Source organism: Lynx canadensis, chromosome A2 (genome assembly GCF_007474595.2).
Source record: "Lynx canadensis isolate LIC74 chromosome A2, mLynCan4.pri.v2, whole genome shotgun sequence".
Classification (NCBI taxonomy): Eukaryota; Metazoa; Chordata; class Mammalia; order Carnivora; family Felidae; genus Lynx; species Lynx canadensis.
Genome location: NC_044304.2, coordinates 157,808,367 through 157,823,336, shown reverse-complemented (window position 1 = coordinate 157,823,336; position 14,970 = coordinate 157,808,367). Strand labels below are relative to the sequence as shown.

Genomic DNA, 14,970 nt, shown 5'->3' with positions numbered 1-14,970 from the left:
ATGCAGACTTTTTTTTTCTTTTTTTTTTAGAGATAGTTTCATTTTAATTTCAGGTAATTTTGCTGTGAATATATTTTATAATACTTATACTAGAGCCCTTATGTTAGTCTCAGATGTCATCACAGCAGTGATTCTTAAAGACCAGTAACGTAGTGTAAAGCTGCACTTTTGTTGAGTAAAATGATTGTCATAATCAGACCATTATTGTGATATTCTAACACCATTTCTGAGATGTCTTGTTATGTGAGATAAAAAAAGATGATGACAATGATACTAATGATCGGGGTATATAATACAGGCATAACTGGCTGTGTCTATTGATACCTTATCTTTTATGGTTTTTGATCCTGTTCATAATAAGGCTGCCTTCATTACGTGTTCTTACCTTTTCTCTCTCTTTAAACACATAGGGATGTGAGATTATATCAACGCCTGACCAAGACCATACTGACTTCACCAAGTGCCTTGAACTGCTCCAAAAAAAGATAGAAGAAAAAGACCTACAGGTAAGATGCACACCTTTTTGGTGGTTAGGAGTCTTGGTACCAAGGATGTGAAAATCCCGCTTAAACTTTTCACTCATCGGAAGTGATCGGTTACTTTCCTGTCAGTCTTTTAGATTCCCTGTCAGATTTTTCCCATATACTGAATAAATCTGTACTTAGCTGCCAAAGTATTGATTTGTTCACTTAAATCAGAGGTCACAGATGCAGATGCTTTATCATGGGAAAGTCACAGAAGAGGGGAAGTGGACTTTGTATAAAGCAGCTGAAACTGGCTGCTCATTTTTGGCCTAAAATAAGTCCCCACTTTTCATCTCTTGTTCATTGTTGCCATGCAGACCTAGTGTGTTCAAATATTGTGGGGGCAAAACAGGCAAACAAGTACGGCCTGTATTTGGCCCAGGAGGCATCATTACAAACTCTCGTCTATAAATGAAATGTTATCAACTCTTCTTTTTGAAATCAGTGAAGAGTCCGCTGCTTTGCATTTGTGGGCTCTTTTTTAAGTCCGGTTTAGTGAAGGTCAACAAAATTAAATGTGAAGCACTGAATGACAGTTGACCATTCTTTTACTGGCAGGGGCAGGAAAGTAAGCTGAGGCACGTGATGTGTATGTAGTGTTAGACTAAGAAAACTAGCGGGACGCCTGGGTGGCTCAGTCGGTTTTGCATCCCACTTCGGCTCAGGTTATGATCTCATGGTTCATTGGTTTGGGCCCCGTGTTGGGCTCTGTGCTGATGGCTCAGAACCTGGAGCCTGCTTCGGATTCTGTGTGTGTCTCCCTCTCTGACCCTCCCCCACTCACGCTCTGTTTCTCTCTCTCTCTCAAAAATAAATAAACATTCAACTAGGAAAACTAGCAAAACTTGCTTGTACATTCAAGGCAGCCCTGAGAAGAACTTCCTCTGTCACAGAAAGTTATCAGAGATTTCTTTTAGCATGTATTTACCTAGGTGACATAGTAGATCCTTTTCTCTTTTTGAAGACAAGCCTTGTTAATTGTCATAATTGACAAGAAGCACATTGTGCGAACTGAACAAAAGTAATTGAGTGAACATTTCCCATCTCTGTTGTAGCTTGAACGATACCAAATGTATTGTGCTATTTCTGGCAATAAATTGCTATAATTAAATATTTGCTTAATGAAAACAGAACACAGCCCATTGAGAGTTCCAAAGAAGCCCATTGCTTCATCCGGACATAACTGAGTTTGAGTTTCTTAGAAAAAAAAAATTGTAAGTTCTTCACAACTTGCGTTTCAGTTTTCCCGGCATCAACACTGAAATTAAATTATGTGTGTCAAATTGATCGTATCTGTAATATAGTGCTCGGTCGTTAAGTCTGAAAATAAATAATCATATCTCAAACTCATCAACAGTGAAATTCAGAGAGAGCTTCAAGCTGGGGAAAGAGGGTAATCAGCTGTATGTGATCCACAAAACAGATCTAGTAAAGTCTAGGTGGGCCCAGTGGGAGGGCGGAAGCAGGAGGACCTGTTGGAGGCATCCATGTTGGGTGGAAAGGACCAGACCCTCCCAGTCCCACTGTGCTTAGTCATGGGCTGGACGCTCTTAGGGACCGCTGTACCTTGATGGCACTTGCTACTGCATCCTGAAGGAGTTGCCTCTGGGCCATGACAGCCAGCTGCCCCCTCCCAGGCCTAGCGAGTTCTTTCTGGGAGAAAAAGGAGCAGTGAGCTTCCATGGATGCCTCTGGGCCCTGGCATGATTTAGGCCCAGTGCCTTGTCCAGCTTATCTTGCACTCCTTTTTCTCTTTGCTCCTAAAATATGGCCTGTTCCGTCTTCTCTGCCTTGAGCGATTTTTGCGTATGTTGCCTTTTCTGCCTAGAATTTTTTTTTTTTTTATAAATTTTTTTTTTTTTTTTTCTTAACGTTTACTTATTTTTGGGACAGAGAGAGACAGAGCATGAACGGGGGAGGGGCAGAGAGAGAGGGAGACACAGAATCCGAAACAGGCTCCAGGCTCTGAGCCATCAGCCCAGAGCCCGACGCGGGGCTCGAACTCCCGGACCGCGAGATGGTGACCTGGCTGAAGTCGGACGCTTAACCGACTGCGCCACCCAGGCGCCCCTCTGCCTAGAATTTTTATTTCAATGTTCATTTATTTTTGAGAGAGAGACAGAGCATGAGCAGGGGAAGAGCAGAGAGAGAGGGAGGAGCAGAATCCAAAGCAGGCTCCAGGCTCTGAGCTGTCAGCACAGAGCCTGACGCGGGGCTTGAACCCATGAACCACAAGATCATGACCTGAGCCGAAATCAGACACCCATCTGACTGAGCCATCCAGGCGCCCCTCTGCCTAGGACTCTTTACACATTTTTCGAATATTTTTCAAATTTTTCCTTCTCTTGGTCTATATCACGATGGCAGAACAGGGGATGTCCTTAAAGAGGACTCCTCTTCCCCCTCCCTCAAGTGGGGTCTGCCACACTCTAGCACTTCTAATAATTTTGTTGGTTATTTCTAATTGTTGGCTCGAAGCCTTTCTTCCCAGCTTTACTGTATGACCCACAAAGTTGGGACAGATCTATCTTGCTCACGACTGAACAGCAGGACCTTGAGTGTTAGAAGTGGCCTATGAATGTTGAGCCTGTGGGAACGCACAGGAGGGTCGAGCCCAACACAGAAAGGGGAAGGGCTTTTTAGAGAAGGCTGGGGCATCATAAACAAGTGGGGGGTGGGTGGCAGAGGGAGAAGAGCGTTCAAGGACAGATACCTCGGCGTGGGGAGGATGGATAGTGCTTCAGCGAACCAATGGCAGGGAGTTTAAAGCATTTTCAGATGGACAGTGAGCGTGATGGGTTTGGTGTTTTAAAAAGCATAATTGGGGGCGCCTGGGTGGCGCAGTCGGTTAAGCGTCCGACTTCAGCCAGGTCACGATCTCGCGGTCCGTGAGTTCGAGCCCCGCGTCAGGCTCTGGGCTGATGGCTCAGAGCCTGGAGCCTGTTTCTGATTCTGTGTCTCCCTCTCTCTGCCCCTCCCCCATTCATGCTCTGTCTCTCTCTGTCCCAAAAATAAATAAACGTTGAAAAAAAAAAAATTTAAAAAAAAAAAAATAAAATAAAAAGCATAATTGAATAAACCAAAGGCTCCATTACTCACAATGAAAACCTTGTGGTTGTATTAGTATAACCTTCAGGTTATAGTAAATCTGACAAAATGGGGTATCTGTGAGCTTCCACCTGTCTTTACATTTAACCTCAAAGTACATCATTTTATGTGATTTAATGTAATAGCAAGAGAAAAGCAAGATTGGAAGCATTAGCAAGGAAAATTATAGAAGATGCCCCTGCACACGTTGTCGTACCCTCTAGTGAGATCATCATGAGGACCGTTAAAAATTTCTTCTTAAAATCTGCATAAACTGTATAAAAAAAATCCTTTATGCTTCTCCACCTAATAAGTCCAATCAAATTATCATACATTGCTGTTTTTCTACTTGCTAAATTATAAATATGAGGTTGTCATCAATGTCTGTATTTTATAGTAAGATCTTCTCTTAGGAGCATATACTTTAAAATGTAATTATAGGGGCGCCTGGGTGGCTCAGTCGGATAAGCATCTGACTTCGGCTCAGGTCATGATCTCACGGTTTGTGAGTTCGAGCCCCGCGTCGGGCTCTGTGCTGACAGCTCAGAGCCTGGAGCCTGCTTCAGATTCTGTCTCCCTCTCTCTCTGCCCCGCCCCTGCTCATGCCATCTCTCTCTCTCTCTCTCTCTCTCTCTCTCTCTCTCTCTCTCTCCCTCTCTCTCTCTCTCTCTCAAAAATAAATAAATATTTAAAAAATTGTTAAAAAAAGTAAAATGTAATTAAAATATAAAGGAATTGAATTAAAGTAAGATTTAATATGTTAAGGAACCATACTGTGTACCATATTAGAACTTTATAGGATTTGAATTAGGGTTTGTCCTTAGGCTAAAGGAGTTTACTACCCGGAACATATGATTAATTTTTAAAAATTTCCCTAAATCGGGGCGCCTGGGTGGCTCAGTTGGTTGAGCGGCCGACTTCGGCTCAGGTCATGATCTCGCGGTCCGTGAGTTCGAGCCCCGTGTCGGGCTCTGTACTGACAGCTCGGAGCCTGGAGCCTGTTTCAGATTCTGTGTCTCCCTCTCTCTCTGACCCTCCCCCGTTCATGCTCTGTCTCTCTCTGTCTCAAAAATAAATAAACATTAAAAAAAAATTAAAAACAATAAAATAAAAAAAAATTTCCCTAAATCACCTGATCTATTTATTTATTTACCTATTTTAAACCTGCTCACCCTCACCTTTTATTTTTTTGCAAAAGGCTTCATCGATACATGTGACTTTTTAATGCTTTGCTTTTATGTAACCACATTGTTTATCTGGAACTGAGTCATGAATAATACATTATCAGGATGCCATCTGATATGACTGGATCTTCAGGGAGCACATGTTTCTTCTGATGCCATGATGCATACTTGAGATTCAAACCTTTGAATTCAGTAAAAGACATCAAAATCTATTGCTCTGACTTTGTAAAAATGTAAGGTGTGTGTGGTTCAGGATGAAGCACAAATACATCCAGATTGTAAGGCCCCAAGAATAACAGACCTCCTAAAATAGAGGAGTATTATATGACAACAGAATCTGTTATTTCAGTCTCTGATATTTTGCACACAGGTTTAACATTAGACACAATTTGGGCAGATAAGTTGTCATTAATTTCACACTGTCGATTGTGTACTCATTGTGTTTGGTAAAATTTTAATACATTTTAGCTTCCTTATGCCATGTCATTTTCAATCAGTTTTTCAATCAAATGATGCAGTATGCTGAATAAGGACTGTATGAATGAGAGCAAGTGCCCAACCTTTATACATGCACACAAATATTAACGACTGCAAGTTAAATAAGGACTGTGGGATTATGACCTATTGTATTAAGTTTTTTTTTAAATTCTTGTAATAGCCTGAGCAAATATTAAATTGTGATTTCTATGTATTAGAATAGTTTTTATGTGATTATTTCTGAATTGTAGTTCTCAACTATTGAGATTCGGTAAGGGATATTAGTCTTTCTACTTAATTCCTACGTGGTATTTCTCAGATAGATACCTTATGTTTAGGCATCTTCAAGTATTATGAGTTTTAAAATATTTATTTGTATCCATTAATTTTCTTTTTTTATTATAATTTATTGTCAAATTAGTTTCCATACAATACCCAGTGGTCATCCCAACAAGTGCCCTCCTCAGTGCCCATCACCCACTTTCCCCTCTCCCCCTTCCCCCATTGACCCTCAGTTTGCTCTCACTATCCAAGAGTGTCCTATGGTTTGCCTCCCTTCCTCTCTGTAACTTTTTATTTTTTTCCTTTCCCCTCCCCCATGGTCTTCTGTTAAGTTTCTCAGGATCCACATTGGAGGAAAACATATGGTATCTGTCTTTCTCTGACTGACATATTTTACTTAGCATGATACCCTCCAGTTCCATCCACGTTGCTGCAAATGTCATGATTTCATTCTTTCTCATTGCCACGTGGTAGTCCATTGTATATATAGACCACATCTTTATCCATTCATCAGTTGATGGACATTTAGGCTCTTTCCATAATTTTGGCTGTTGTTGAAAGTGCTGCTATAAACATTGGGGTACAAGTGTCCCTATGCATCAGCACTCCTGTTTCCCTTGGATAAATTCCTAGCAGTGCTATTGCTGTATCCACTGATTTTCAGTGTTGGGTTATTTGTGCATTATTGTTTGTAATGGACTGATGACTTTTTTGTCTGTTTATACAAATGCCTGTTGCTCCTCACTTAAGACTGTATCTGACTGGAGTAATTACTCATCACTCTCCTAAGTTCTGACTCCTAGGATTGTAGGAGGAACCACGATAGTGTTCTGAGCGTTAACTTCCAAGGGACTCTGGTGTCTCCAGTACAGTCTACTCCCATAAGCCAGTATCTTCGGCAAGATTCCAGTCTCCTCTAAAGCAGAATTTAATAAATGTGGTGTGTGTGTTAACATGTATTCTGGAAGGGAATAAAAAGTTTACAGTAGAGACACTTGGCAGATACCAACTCAGTCAAGTAATCAGAATCAACAATGTCAGTGGTAATTCCTGTTGATAGCCCAGGCCCCTCTATCTAACATAAAGGGTGACAAGGGTACTTGGGAAGTTCTTCCCTAAGACCCTTAATCCCGGGTTAATCTTTGAAAAGAAGTCAGAGAAAGTCACATTGAATATCATTCTATACAATACCTGACCGATATTTTCAAGGTCTTGAAAAACAAGGGAAGATTGAAAAACTGTCACAGTCGAGAGGAGATAAAGGAGACATGGAAACGAAATGCAATGTGACATTCTCATTGGTCCCTGAAATGGAGCAAAGGTGTTAGTGGAAAACTAGGAAAATGTGAATGAAATCTGAAAGTGAGTTCCTAGTAGTATATTGGTGTCCATCTCAGGTGGAACAGGTACACCATAGTTACAGAAGACGTTAATATTCAGGGACTGAGTGAAGGGTATAATCCCTGTACTGTCTTTGCAACTTTTTACTAAATCTAAAATTATTCCAAACTAAGGAGTTCACTTGGGGGGGGGTGGGGAAAGATGTTCACTGTTTGACATATGCTCTAACTATAGGGTGGTGTCATCTTTTTGTGACATGGCTCAGTGAGGTAGAATTAAAAAGCACGTACTTCTTAGCACCCAGGCAAATCCAAATACCTTTCTATGACCTCTTTCACCTTTCAAGTGGTTCCTCAAAAAGTTTCAAAATAGCCACAAAAGTTTCTCTGTCGCATGTTTTGGCAACTGTTTAATGGGCAAACTATGCCTGATTGAAAGTCTTAGTTGGAAACTTGAAGATCGTTAAGCTATGGCAACAGCCCAGGTCCTCAACCTTCCTGGTTTCCCAAGACATCAAAGGGTGGTGCTAGTTAATCAAACAGAACTGGGATTTGATAGAATTTTATCGCGATTGGCTCCAGAAGTAACCCTCATTCCTGCCCTGCCTCCTTACCTGTCAGAGTCCTGTGGTCTCCATCAACACCTCCATTTTCACCTGGCTCTTCTTAGGGCCATACTCTGCCACACCTGCCTTTTACTTGTATCTTTTTTCCCTGGGCTTCAGTGATCACTCCTGTGCCATTAACTCCTTAATTTATACCTCTCAGCCAAAACTCCAAAGCCTTTTTCTAACTGCTGAGAGGAAGGCCAGAAGAATTTCATTTCAGTGTCTAAGACAAAATCCATCATTTTTCTCTCAGAATCCCATTTTCTCATTCTTCTCTCTCTCATTCACTGGTACCACCATCCATTTGCCTGGCAGAAACCCGAGAGTATCCTTATATTTCACTCTACCGTCCCTGACCCGTTGGTCACAGCTCCTTTAATTCATAGGTACGTCTTGTGCCCGTTTGTCCTTTCCAGTCTTGCTGCCACTCGGTTAGTTCAGACTTTCATCATTTCTCATTTGGGTTATTTTATTAGCATCTGTTTGACCTCATTCCCTCTAGTCTCTTATTAAAACTCCTATCTTATATGTTAAATGCATATCTGCTTGAGATCTTTTATGTCTCCCAGTTATTTGCTCAATAAATATTTGTTCAACGAATAAATAGATTTCCAGTAACATTAATGTAAATTCCCAAGGACATCATAGCAAACCTTAACTCAGTCCTTCTTTGAAGGGATTTTCTTAATAGTATTCTGGATATCCTACTAATTCTCCTGCAACATATGTTGAGATGATGTATCATCCTTGTGTCTACCATTGTAATAGGAAATATGTTTATTACTAAAATTATTAGTCTTGTATTGTCGTTTTTTTGTTTGCTTCAAGTTTTTATTTAAATTCTGGTTAGTTAGCGTATAGTATAACATTAGTTTCAGGAATAGAATTTAGTGATTCCTCACTTATGTATAACACCCACTGCTCATCGCAACAATTAATACCCTCCTTAATACCCGTCACCCATTTAGCCCAATCCCCACCACCCACCTCCCTTCCAGCAACCCTCTGTTTTTTTCTCTATGGTTAAGAGTCTCTTACAGTGTGCCTCCCTCTCTTTTTTATTCTTCCTTCCCCTATGTTCATCTGTTTTGTTTCTTAAATTCCACATATGAGTGAAATCCTATGGTAATTGTCTTTCTCTGACTCATTTATTTAACTTAGCGTAGTACACTCCATCTAGCCCTATCCATGTCATTACAAATGGCAAGGTTTAATTTTTTTGATTGCTGAGCAATACTCCATTGTGTGTGTTATATCTATATATGACCTCTTTATTCATTCGTCAGTCGATGGGCATTTGGGCTCTTCCATAGTTGGGCTATTGATAGCGCTGCTACAGACATCAGGGTGCATATATCCCCTCGAATCAGTGTTTTTCTATCCTTTAGGTAAATACCCAGTAGTGCAATTGCTGGTGGTAGGGTAATTCTATTTTTAACTTTTTCAGGAACCTCCATACTGTTTTGCAGCATCGCTACACCAGCTTGCATTTCTACCAGCAATGCAAAAGAGATCCTCTTTGTCCGCATCCTCGCCAACATCCGTTGTTGCCTGGGTTGTTAATTTTAGCCATTCTGACTGGTGTGAGGTGGTCTCTCAGTGTGGTTTTGATTTGTATTTATTTCCCTCATGATGAGTGATGAGCATCTTTTCATGTGTTTTTATTTTTTAACATTTATTCATTTTTGAAAGACAGAGAGAGACAGAGTGCAAATGGGGCAGGGCTAGAGAGGGAGACACAGAATCTGAAACAGGCTCCAGGCTCTGAGCTGTCAGCCCAGAGCCCGACACGGGGCTTGAACCCACTGGCCGCGAGATCATGACCTGAGCCGAAGTTGGCCGCTTAACCTAGTGAGCCAGCCAGGTGCCCCTCTTTTCATGTGTTTTTTAGCCATCTGGATGTCTTCTTTGGAAAAATGTCTGTTCATATCTTCTGCCCATTTCTTCACTGGATTATTTGTGTTTTAGGTGTTGAGTTTGATGAGTTCTTTCTGTATTTTCGATAACCCATTATCAGATATGTCATTTGCAAATATCTTCTCCCATTCTGCAGGCTGCCTTTTAGTTTTTTTCACTGTTTTCTTCCCTGTGCAGAAGCTTTTTATCTCAACGAAGTCCCAATAGTTCACGTTTGCTTTTGTTTCCCTTGTCTCTGGAGATGTGTCTAGTAAGAAGTTGCTTTGGCTAGGGTCACAGAGGTCGCTGCCTGTTTGCTCCTCTAGGATTTTGATGGTTTCCTGTCTCCCATTTAGGTCTTTTATCCATTTTGCGCTTATTTTTGTGTTTGGTAAGAAAGTGGTTCAGTTTCACTCTTCATGTTGCTGTCCAGTTTTCCCAACACCATGCAATGCATTGCAGTTTAGACATTTGGCGTTCAAATGCTTGGAATAGGGCTGGCACTCTGCATGGTGATAGAAAGCTTTTTAGTTTTTGAGCCTCGGTTTTCTCATCTGCAAAGTGAGAATAACAGCTTACCCGTATCAGCAAGTTATGGGGCAGAGCACCTCATTGCCTGCTACATAGAAAATGTTTAATAAAAATATAACAACAGTAGTATTAATAGCCATGCATTGTTTTATACCTTAGTTCTTGTGATCTGCAATGTATTTTATATAATGTACTTATATATTTACATAATGCATTGCATGTTGCAAATTATAGAAGACACATAATTTATATATAATTACTTTACAAAAACATTTTGCGCATATCATAAAAGAGAACTATATTGTGATCTTTTGATTTTATGATAAATTTCAAAGACTGACATGATTTTAGAATTAGACCCTGTTTTTAGAAATCTCTTGAACTAGTTACAGTTTATTGCCCACGTTCATGCGCTTACCAGTAGCATTGGTTCTTTTGGACATATTCTGATTTCACAAGAATTACCTTACTCTCAGAAACTTGAAGGAAACGGAGGACTCCTTATGTGTTGAAATGTTTCTCAGGGGATGTCTTCACCAGCCCTCATTCCCAGGGAACTGGTGAGAATGGGGTGTGTGTGTTCGGTAATGGAACCCAGCACAACCCCGCCAACCACCGTTTGTAGCTTGCCTTGGTGCAGAGAGAAAACAGGAGTGATTGGACTTCTCTAGTCCCGCAGTAACCACTGTGTGCCTTACGCTCGCTGACGGATGGTTCAGAATTTTAGGGGCTGGTGAAGACCTCCCCTTAGACTTGAAAGGGCAGACCTCCTCCCTTCAGATACACTGTGGAAGCTACTGAGGGTCTCCTTCCTCGCGGAGCGAACTCGTGTACAGAGTGCCTGTTGTGGTTGTTATGCTTAGTTGGGCACCTAAGTTCAAGGCCCCAACCCTCCAGTCTCATAGAGGAGACAGATGTGCATGTAACCATAGAATAACTCAGACTATAGTGAATGCTGTAACTTGCCTCTACAGAAAAGAGTCGGCTTTTTTTTTTTTTTTTTTTTTAGTTAATTGTTTATGTGGAACTCTCACCCTTTAACTTTGCATTTGAGAAAATGGGATAATATAATTAGTTTTCTGATGATATTGCAGCTCATATCGATGAGGCCTTCCATAAAAATTCTTAAAAAATTTTTTAGCATTTATTTATTTTTGAGAGAGAGAAAAGAGAGAGAAAGCGAGCGAGCGCAAGCGCATGGGCGGGGGAGGGGCAGAGAGAGAGAGGGAGACACAGAATCCGAAGCAGGCTCCAGGCTCTGAGCTGTCAGTGCAGAGCCAGATGTGGGGCTCGGACCCATGAACCGCGAGATCACGACCTGAGCTGAAGTCGGACGCTTAACCCACTGAGCCCCCCCCAGGTGCCCCCATAGCCTCCCTTTTAAAATAAACACCCCCATCCCAACCCCACCTCCTCTTTGATCTCTTGGCTCAGCAATCCTTGTCCCCCTGTCTGCTCAATCTTCCTCACACATTTGTCACCTGTGTATTTAGGATATTTGTTTCTTTTTTTTTTTATTTTTTTTTATTTTTTTTTCAACGTTTTTTATTTATTTTTGGGACAGAGAGAGACAGAGCATGAACGGGGAGGGGCAGAGAGAGAGGGAGACACAGAATCCGAAACAGGCTCCAGGCTCTGAGCCATCAGCCCAGAGCCCGACGCGGGGCTCAAACCCACGGACCGTGAGATCGTGACCTGGCTGAAGTCGGACGCTTAACCGACTGCGCCACCCAGGCGCCCCTAGGATATTTGTTTCTATTACACCTTCACTCATGGAAATGCAAGCTTCATGTGGGCAGGTAACTGTGCATGTTTATTCCCTGTTAACATTCCTAGCACCTCCAGTAATACCTGACCCAACGTGAACACAACATAAATGTTTACTGAACGAATGAATGTGCACATACACGGAAGGATCCTTTTTTAGCAAGCCCTTTTTATCAAATGTTGGTAAATGTTATTAAGTAATCTACTTTAACAAGGCTTATTCCCCTGCTCCAGCTCTTGTCCCATTATAATTGAAGATTTTTTGGCATTGGCAGGACATGGAGCTATTTTTTGATCCTATATGCCTTTGGTTTTTCTCTTCATTTTATGGGGTAGAGGAGGAGATATGTGTTGTGTGTAATTAAAAATGGTACACGAACTGCCTTCTTTACGTTTTTTTAATTGGCGTTTTGTAACTTCTGAGACCTGCTTCTTTTTCCAAGTTGTAAGTTGCTTGGAAAAGTTGAGAGCTGAAAAATGAAAATACATAGAGATTGTCTCATAAGCCATTACCAATGTGAACTTGACAAGGATAAATCTTGCCCGCCTCCTTGAAGTAATACTGAAAGCAATACCATTCAATTCCAGCGTCTGCTGTATAGCTGAGGCAATGTAAGACTTCTGTGACGACTTTCTCTACCTTCTTGACTGTGCCTGTCTACCTCAAAGCAATGTTATAAACTTAAATTAGTAATTGTTACGAATTTCTAAAAAGTAACACATGTCCGCATACAGACATATTCTGCTATACTTAAGTATGTCTACACAGAACACCTCTTGTTTTTCAATATATAAGCGGAATCGTTCTCTTTGTCAAGTGCCGAAGTAACTGCTTATACATTCAGGTTCTGGAACAAATGCGCAAGCTAAGTATCAGATGAGGAATCAAGAAGAAGGAAAGTGTTCTGGGCATCGAGTGAACTAGCTGGCTGTTGCCTAGATCACTTCGGAGAAACCTTCAACAGAGAAATTCACATCTCTGTTTTTCCTTCTTCTTAGAGACCAGCAATCTTTTTTATAGTGCTGTGTAACAAGAGAAAATAGATACACCCGGTGCTTTGAAGTGACTCGGGAGATGTTGCTACGGATATAAAAAGCTTACTGCCTTAGCAGCTCTGGCAGCCTCATCCATCCCTGCCACAGGAGAAGCATGCTTTTATAGGCCCCGGGACAGGGGTTAAGTTTATCTGCTTACCAGGAATCTCAGTTGGGTGACTCACTTGCCAGATAAAATTTCTTATTAATTCAGAGAATTGCAGATACGGTTGGTGTGATACTCCTCTGCAGAAGGCATGCCGACCTCACGTGGAAAGGACGATTTTCTTTTGAATTACTGCATCGAGAAGATGCAGAAAGCGCAGAAAGTGGAGGAAGAAACTATCTTGAGGACATCTGTAGGAAAAACGCACATAGAATGGAATATCCTGCAGATGCTTAGTGGATTCTAAAATCTCCCCTTATTCTGCAGATCCCTTAGCAAGACCTACGTGGCTGTACCCACATCTATGATTGCGATTGTCCGCAATAATAATTATAGCTGCATTTATAAGAAATGATTTGTATGTAGTTTAAGTCACGACTGACAACTAGAAGAAAGTTACTGCTTATCCCAGGGATGTGCATATCAGATCAGTATGTTTTCAGTGGTAGTTAATTAAGTCGTCAGGAGAAGAGAAATACATCCATAGGAAATGCGTTCTTCTTTGTGTTAAACGACAAGGATAGGTATCTCAGAAAGTTTCATTTAAGTCAGAGGGGAAGATGGAATTTATATAATATTCACTTTCCATTCTTCTCTTAGTAGAAAATGCCATTCCGTCTCCATGACCATCGCTTTCCCAGTTGGACTTAGCATACCGTGGTCAACTTGCTGGTCCAGGACAGCAAGTGGTGTGCTAAAATCCTGACGGCTGGAGGAGAAGGGAGGGGATTACAGCTCCTTTCCTGGGTCCGTGATGTACCTTCGCCTCTTAACATCTATGTGAATATATGTAATCTCCAGTATGAGCAGCTGGGGCTAGATATTTGGGAACACATTAAGCAATAGGAAGATCTGAATTCAGAGTACACCGATTACATTTTAATTCTGTTTCCTCATCCATTCCTACTAGAGATTTTAGATGGTTATAAATAGACCCTAAGTATTCTTGGTTTTTTATTTTTGTTTATTTTTTAAATGTTTATTTTTGAGAGAGACAGAGACAGAGCACAAGTGGGGAAGAAGCAGAGAGAGAGGGAGACAGAACTGAAGCAGGTCCCAGGCTCCAAGCTATCAGCACGGAGCTCCACACGGGGCTCAAACTCATGAACTGCGAGATCATAATCTGAGCCGAAGTCGGATGCTTAACTGACTGAGCCACCCAGGCGCCCCAGTATTCTGATTTTTTTAAAGCATTCATACAAATACAGGAAATTATTTCAGAAAGAGGACATTACTATTGAACAAATGTTTGATCCTAGATGGCACTCCATTTGTATGGATGCTCATGGATATGGAATACATTTAGCAAAATCGTCAACAGAAGCATTGCTTGTAACAGTAAGGTGAACCTGAGGACGATGAGGTGATCAGCTATTTTGCGTACATGTATTAGGTAAAGCACGCTTACTCACTTTACAAAAAAATAAGCTTTAAGTAATTAATGTCACTGCAGTAAGAGTTTTAACATTCTCATTTGGCATTATAAAATGGTCGAATGCATATCTAGAAACCAGAGTGTTAATGACCAAGTGCAAAATTTGCAATCAAAATGTTCTCTATTCTCCCAGAAGGTGGAAAGGGAATAATTAACATAAACTATTTATACTGCTCCAGATTGCAAAACCTAAGGATTGCACTACAGCAAATCTGATAGCCACCTATTATAAACTGGTCAGTAAAAAATGAAGAGAGTTTTATATGGCTCAACTTTGGGAAAATAATACACTCAAAGTACTGCAAATAGCTAAATCTAATCCATCCAGACATGGAAACCAAGGGTTTCATTTATCACTTTGGACAAGAATATGCAGCGAAGATTTCTTTTATCGCCAGTGCAAAGCAAGAAATATCGTTGGGTAAAAAAGAATCCTGATGATGCAAAAGAAGATAATTGCTATTAAGAAATGATTGCCAGTGCAGAAATACTCATCTTCTAAGAACAAAGCATTTCTTTTTTTTTAAATTTTTTTAAGCGTTTATTCATTTTTGAGACACAGAAAGAGACTGAGCGTGAGCAAGGGAAGGGCAGAGAGAGAGGGACACACAGCATCTGAAGCAGGTTCCAGGCTCTGA

General features: G+C 41.0%; 1 protein-coding gene across 9 annotated transcripts in view; it reads left to right on the top strand.

Moving 5' to 3' along the window:
- TPK1 (thiamin pyrophosphokinase 1) overlaps window positions 1-14,970 on the top strand; it is a 352,656-nt gene that overhangs the window by 189,427 nt on the left and 148,259 nt on the right. For all 9 annotated transcript variants that reach the window (XM_032592472.1, XM_032592471.1, XM_030308673.1 and 6 more), the window contains one exon: window positions 411-506. In XM_032592472.1, the coding sequence (XP_032448363.1) occupies window positions 411-506 (96 nt within the window). The remainder of the gene's footprint in view (window positions 1-410; window positions 507-14,970) is intronic.